Genomic DNA, 7,199 nt, shown 5'->3' with positions numbered 1-7,199 from the left:
AATTTAGTTGAAAATATAGAATAACTACACTACGAATTTATAATTTCGGATATTAGCCATCAAATTTTTTATCACTTGGTCTACAAATAGTAGGGACGGCAATTTAGTTTGTTGTTCGCAAGTCAGTTCGTATTCGGCTTGAAATGAACTCAAAATTGAATCTCGTTTAATAAATAAGCCGAACACAAACTGTATTTTTCAGCTCGATTAATAAACGAGCCGAATACGAGCTAAGTCAGCTTGCTTGCTTGTGTTCAATTTGATAATAACTCGAATATATATATATATAGTAAAGCTACTATGCTATCGAAAGTATAGAGATCTGGTGCTTTCGATTTTTTGATTCTTAGATCAATCCCTTTAATCATTTNGGAATTTGACGAGTACACTTATAATTATATTACACACAAGAACATCGTCAAACAAAAGGGTTTAATCAATAAATCAAAAATCTCAGTTATTACAATATATATATAGTTGAGCTAGAATACTATCGGTAGTAAACAAGCCGTTTTATTATAGATTTGTTTTCGATGATAGAGCTTCCAAATTGACGATCGGCTCCGTTAAATATGATTTAAACCATTTAAACTACTTAGAAATCAAATTTCACGCACTTTCGATATTGTTCTTTTATCCATCAAGTGAACAGAAAAATGAATGGCTGAAAATGAATACTTTAAAAAAAATGATGATAGGAGTCTTGTAATCAAGATCAAGGATCTTGTTTTAAATAGTTTAAAGAATTTTTTAACAAAAATTCAATTGATTTGGATATCTTTACGCCGTTAAACGAGAAAACGCCTCTTATCGACCATTAAAATAACAAATTTTGAAACATTTTGATCATTAGGCAAATGATGTCGAAAAGATTTGAAATTTAATTTTTAAACACTTCAAGTGGTATAGATCATGTTCAACGGAGCCGATCATCAATTTGTAAGTTCTATCATCGAAAACAAATCGGTAGTAAAACGGTTCATTTACTACTGATAATATTTTAGCTCAACTCTATATATATATATATGTAAAATCTTAACTATTAGATCAGAATCAAATAGGTAAAATTTTATAAATTTATTTTCTATATGTATCCTTCATAATTTTTTTAATTTATTATTTATGAACCAGCTCGTATTTTTCTACGTAAGCTGAATTTTTTAGCTCGATATTTTGACGAGCCGGCTCGTGTTCAGCTCGTTAATGCTAAACACAAGTCGGTCTCAAATCGCTGGTGTTCGGGGGCGTTGGCAGCTCTAACAAATAGACCCTCTCTGTACATAAATACGGGATAGCGGCGCCGCATTGTTGGACCTCTGTCGGCCTGTCTGCCCGTCTGCCTGTCCTTCTCATGACTTCGACTCGTTCCTGCTGGTCGGCGCACAGCACGAGAGGAGGAGGAGGAGGAGGAGGAGAAGGAGAACATGCACTAGTGCTCCTCGCAGTGGCACTACCATTATTAGCGTCATTGCCATCGCCAAATTCTCGGCCTAGGGGTAGGGTTAGGCTTAGAGTTTTGTAGTTCGTCCTCCTCATGAACACCTCTCGCGCGCGGCTGCGGTGGGGGGCGGCGGAGACGAGGGATCTGATCGCGGCGAGGGCGGCGGCGGAGGCGGAGGAGAAGTGCAAGTGCAAGTGGAAGAGCCTCGTCCATCCATGCAATTGCAAGGTGAGCTCTCACATCCCCTCCTCCTCCTCCGAAAGAGTCTAGAATTCACCGGTTATATTGCTGATATGGCGTCTCTAATCAACAGGATCTTTTTTCTTGAGTTCATCCGTTCCATCTCACCGTGGTTATTAAAAATATACTTTTATTGTACTTTGCGCTAAAAAAATATATATGATTAGATGGAAATAGATAATATAGTGTAAGTGTTATAATGTAGACTTTCTCCTCTTCTTCTTCTTCTTGTGGATGATGATTATTGTTATTTGTGATTGATCTGGTGATTTGAACTGAATATTAGATTTGTTATTTGTGATTGATCTGGTGATTTGAATTGAATATTAGATTTGATTAATCCTTTTCTTTTTTTTATTAATGGTTTCAATTTTTTTTTATGTTTTATAATAACTCATGTGCTAGGGCTACTATACTGAATATAGATATCTTTATACTTATAAGTTTTCGACCGTTGGATGAATGAATGTGCAGTTAGAATGATAGTGATCCCTTAGAATTGAGTGGGTGGTTGATTGAATAGTATGATCTAACGGGTGGCAATGGTCAAAAAAATAAATCTGACGGTCGAAAACTTATGAATACAAAAAGATCTGTATTCATAAAAGTATAGTGACCGGACTCATAACTTATGTAGGTTGATATATTAATTAGGTAAAGAAATGTATGCTATAAGGAGAGAGTGGAGTTTTTTTGTTTCTTGTTACTATTAATTTTTTATTTGTTTAGATTTAAAATTTTTTAGCTAGTTATTAGCCCTCATTTTGGTATGGTTATCTTTTTTTTTTCTTTTTTTTAAAATTTTACACATAAATTTTTTAAAAAGCAACTTTTTAAACTTCCAATTTTTTTCAATCATAACAATAAAAAGTAAAAAGAACGACAACGATACCAGACAACGATACCAAACGAGACCTTAATTAGCTGCTGGCTATTAACTAAGCTGGCGGAACTATTAAATTTAATAAAATTATCATTAAATTTGACAAAATTTTTAATTTATCTGATGTAAATAAGTCGAATAAAAACAAAAAAATAATAGTAGGAGGGTTCTGATAAAAAAAAAAAGAGTCTATAGTTTAGGGAGTCTACTTCCAAATAGTTTATTATAGAATAGTATAGGTGGTCTCTGTACTTTGTTTTTTTGTTATTTGTTAAAACCAATTTTACCCAATCCATTGGGCCCATTACAAATTTATATGATTTTGTTATAACCCCAATCAAATCATTGGTGTCTCTTGCAAATTGAAACATTAAATTATACTTTTGGTTAATTTAAATGGTGAATGTTGGTAGATTTTGGTTTGACATTAGGTTGAGAGAGTCATATAATTTTCTTATAGTGTTCAACTGATCCTTGTTAGGTTTTGGCAAGTTGGTTTCAGTGAGCATATGACAATGCATTTCGTAGTAGTAAATAGTTTTCATTTCTACATTTGTGATTCTCACTTTGCTTTTTTTCAGGGAAAAGAGACGTCGGATGCCGATAACGTCGATGAGCCGGCGACGAACATGCGACGCCCTCACCTTGCTGTTGAATCCTGTGCCTCCAATCCGAATAAGAAACTAAAGAGGCCGTCCGAAGATCGATCGTTCGATGAATTCTTAGAAGGTGAAGATGAAGATGAAGATGAAGAAGAGAATGGCAATCGCGACGGCCCCGCTCGAAGCACGAAGACGAGGGTCGCGAGGGGGGCAAAGTTACTGATTGGCGACAGAAGCATTGTTGATGTGTTGCGAGAGCTGATGGAGTGGCAACAGAAGGCGGAGAAGCGGTGGCGGGAGGAGATGGAGAGGAGCGTGGAGGAGCGGCGGGTCTTCGAGCAGGAGTGGCGGGAGACGGTGGAGAGGTTGGAGAGGGAGAGGCTGATGCTGGAGCGGGCGATGCGGGAGAGCGAGGAGCAGGCGAGGATGAGGGAGGAGACCCGGGCGGAGAAGCGCGACGCGCTGCTGAACACACTTCTAGATAAGCTCATCCCAGATGGTGTTTGAACACTCAATTGTTGCATGCAGTGGATCAGTTTTTAGGTGAAAATACACAATAGCACCTGAGCCTTTTGTTGCTGCTGCTGCTGCTGTGATTACTGTAATTTGGTAGGTTCCAACATGAGAAAGGAATAGAAACTGTGTTTAATGTCCGATAGCTTCGTCGGTGTTTCGAAGTTGCTTGGCGACTGTTCTCTGCTATGTTAAACTTGCGGCTGTTCCTGCATCGAAATAGGAATACCGTATCAGCGGAGGTTCGAAAAGATCATAAAACCAGATTTGCTGTCGAGGGTTTGCATGACTGAAGCGCTTGAATTTGCATTGACATGGAATCTTTGAAGCTAAAAACTGCACAATCTGTCCATGAAACATTTTCGACTAATACCTGTTTGGGTGGCCTCCTCGCTTTTGAAGCAGCTTCTCTCTATTAAAGAAGCAAAAACGTTAATAAGCGTTCGATCGACAATATGCTATAGTTCTTTCGCCGCTGTCGTAAAAAGTGGAAATAAGCTTCTAGGTTCTGAGCGCAAAAGCTCCACGAATCCAACTTGGAGCTTCTGCGTCTTCTGTGTTGGAGATCTTTCGGGTATTCTAATGAAAAGCTCGTATTGCTTCTCTGAATGACTCTATTCAAACAGCACCAACATGAGCGTCGGCCTTTTTGGATAAGTAAGTTACCCTCGTTGTTGCGTAACTCAAATGTATTCTTCTATTATGTTGGAAATATTATCTAATTCACGACATATCTCCTCGATCAGAGGGTGGCTCTTATCGTTCGAAGAAAAGAAGGCCATCTCTCCCTGAATCTCAATCCAGCTACATCCCGTCTCTTTCTTCACCCCGCGTTCTCGCATGAACGATCTGATACTCGCCGCATCGCCCCACATTCCTTTGCCGGCATAAATATTTGACAAGAGTATGTACATTCCACCGCCATCGAGCTGATCATCCTGCAAAACCTTTCTCGCCGCAGCTTCTCCGAGTTCCAAATTTCCGTGAACTTTACACGCATTCAGCAAGGTTTCCCAAGCAGTGGTTCGACGGTCGGATGGTATTTCATTGGTCAATTCATGGGCTTGGTTTATAAATCCCGATCTCCCGAAAAGATCAACCATGCAAGAGTAATGCTCCGATCTCGGTACCAATTTCCAATCCCGTTGCATACTTTCGAAGTATTTGCATCCCTCGTCGACTAAACCTCTATGAGCACATGCTATCAACAGGCTCAGAAAGGTCGCGTGGTCCGGAACGAACTTACGTTCGATCATCTCACCGAAAAGTGCGAAAGCTTCTTTAGCTAACCCGTGGTAAGCATACGTTGCGATCATGGCATTCCACGTGATTGTGTCCCGCTTCGTAACGTGCTCGAACACTTCGTGAGCGTCACCTGTTAAGCCGCATTTAGAGTACATGGAGATCAACGAGCTCATCACCAATGCGTCGCGCGGATACCCGCTCTTAACTGCGTAGCTGTGCACCATTTTCCCCCAGTTAAGAGCAACGAGAGAGGCGCATACCGAGATCACAACACTCAACGTGGCTTGATCGGGCTTGAATCCTTCTCGGACCATCTTCGAGAGCAAAACCAAAGCCTCTTCTCCTTCGTATCCGGAGATAAGCGTGTTCCACGAAGTCTCGCTTCTACGCGGCATTCTCCCGAAGAAGTAATTCGCATTCGCCATGTCGCCTTTCCGAACGTATCCTTGCAAAATCGTATTCCACGAGACGATATCTCTCTCCCACTCCGGCATGGCGTGGAACAATCTCAAAGCATCCTCGAACATACCATTTTGCACGAACCCGCCCATCATCGTGTTCCATGTCACTGCGTCTTTGTCCGGCATATTGTTGAACAACTTCCACGCGGAATCTACATCCCTGTTCAGCAAATATCCGTGCAACACCGCCGTCCAAGAGACTGTGTCCTTCTCCGGCATTTCATCGAACAGGCGCTCGGCGAGGTCCATCCTCCCGCCTCGCGCGTAGCAGGTGATCATTACATTCCACGATATCACGTCCCTTCGATCCATTTTGCCGAACAACTCCTCCGCATCGCTAACGCGGCCCAATTCTACGTAGCCGGATAACAGCGCATTGCAAAGAGACGTCGCCGACGACGACGGTGAAGGCGCTCGGTCGAACAGCGCGCGAGCTTCGCCGACGAGCCTGCGCCTGAGGTACGCCGAAATCATGATCGAAAACGAGACGCCGTTCCTGAGGGGCATTTCGTCGAACAATTCGCGCGCCTTTTGGATCATGCCGTTCAATGCGTACCCTGAGATCATCGAATTCCAGCAAACTACGTTCTTGCGGGGGATTCGATCGAACAGGTCCCGGGCCTCGTCGACGCGGCCGCACTTGGCGTACCCGGCGACGAGCGCCGACGAGGATACGACGTTCTTCGCGGGCATTTGGTCGAACACCCTGCGCGCGTCGGAGATCATGCGGTTTGCGACGAAGCCGGAGACCATGCAGTTCCAGGTGACCGAGTTCCGGTGGGGCATTTCGTCGAACAGTTGGCGCGCGCGCTCCACGTCGCCGCTGCGGAAGCAGCTCGTGATGGCGGAGTTGAGCGTGAACACGTCGCGCGTCTGGGGAGGCGATTCCGGAGCGCGGAGGCTGCGGAGAGCGCGGCGGCGCGGTGGGGTGGGGAGAAGAGCGTGGAGGGGGAGGTGGCGACGACGACGAGCTCGCGAGAGCATGGTTGTGGGAGCATGAAGCGTGAAGAGGCGATTTGAGAGCTCTTATGGGCTACGAGGGGGTTCGCGATTCTTCGGAAGAAGGGTTCGACGAAGTAGTCGGTGCCGAAATAGCTGCAATTCCCGAGTTCGCCTGGTGAAGTCGGGGCCGAGAAACGCGTTTTCGCCGAGTTCAAGAGTTCAGGGTGTAGTCGGCGGCGAGATGTATATTTTGCCGAGTTAAGTTTTGAGACACAAAACATAAAAAGAAAGTAAAAGGGTGCTTTTGCTTATTTACCCCAACTATTTTTCAAAATTTTCAAATTTACTCTCAAATTATCAAATTACCCTTCTAAATCCCAAATCTCATTAGTGAACCTTAGAAATTTGAAGACATTTGAAAGATTTTTGAAAATAAATAAATACATTTTGATCAACCAAGGATATATAAGATATTTTTAAAGTTTTTAAAGGCATATTAAATATTATTAAATTAAAAGAAAAAAATAAAAATTAATGGGGATAGTTCTCCATATGAGACCACCCATCTGCAATTAAAGATTCAGATCGCTGGCATAATCAATGTGGGGATAAATTGGTATTCACAAATTTAAAATTATTCCCATAAAATTTAGTTCGAGCGAACGCTTCTCATTCACCTCATAACTCAGTTTGATATTGAGACTCATCTAACACTATTGGACAAAAGAAGTACGACAAAATATATATAAAAATATAATTTTTTCTTTTTTAGTTGGTCCAGTAAAAAAATATTGTAACCGATTCATTATACAGAATTTGATATTATACACATAAGAAAAAAAAAAAAATTGAGTCGGCTGGAATTTTGAAAT

At 41.9% G+C, this 7,199-nt stretch overlaps 2 protein-coding genes across 3 annotated transcripts; one reads left to right on the top strand and one right to left on the bottom strand.

Annotated features, from left to right (window-relative positions):
• The first annotated feature begins 964 nt into the window (after window positions 1–964).
• Window positions 965–3,673, top strand: LOC109705088 (trihelix transcription factor GT-3b-like). Its single transcript, XM_020225854.1, has 2 exons — window positions 965–1,669; window positions 3,146–3,673. Exons 1-2 carry the CDS (start codon window positions 1,535–1,537, stop codon window positions 3,671–3,673), a joined length of 663 nt encoding a protein of 220 aa, XP_020081443.1. The 5' UTR covers window positions 965–1,534.
• LOC109705087 (pentatricopeptide repeat-containing protein At4g02750-like) lies at window positions 3,061–6,639 on the bottom strand. Of its 2 annotated transcripts, none has more exons than XM_020225852.1 (2): window positions 4,053–6,639; window positions 3,061–3,888 (listed from the first exon to the last, which is right to left on the bottom strand). In XM_020225852.1, the coding sequence occupies exon 1, from the start codon at window positions 6,367–6,369 to the stop codon at window positions 4,363–4,365; it is 2,007 nt and encodes a 668-aa protein (XP_020081441.1). In that variant the 5' UTR covers window positions 6,370–6,639; the 3' UTR covers window positions 3,061–3,888; window positions 4,053–4,362. The 2 variants fall into 2 exon arrangements, with proteins under 2 accessions (XP_020081441.1, XP_020081442.1); XM_020225853.1 differs by having other exon boundaries at window positions 3,061–3,882.
• Window positions 6,640–7,199: the final 560 nt, after the last annotated feature.

The sequence above is a fragment of the Ananas comosus genome, unplaced genomic scaffold (genome assembly GCF_001540865.1).
Source record: "Ananas comosus cultivar F153 unplaced genomic scaffold, ASM154086v1, whole genome shotgun sequence".
Lineage (NCBI taxonomy): Eukaryota > Viridiplantae > Streptophyta > Magnoliopsida > Poales > Bromeliaceae > Ananas > Ananas comosus.
Note: the sequence above shows the minus strand (reverse complement) of the source record. Positions and strands in the feature narration are given on the sequence as shown.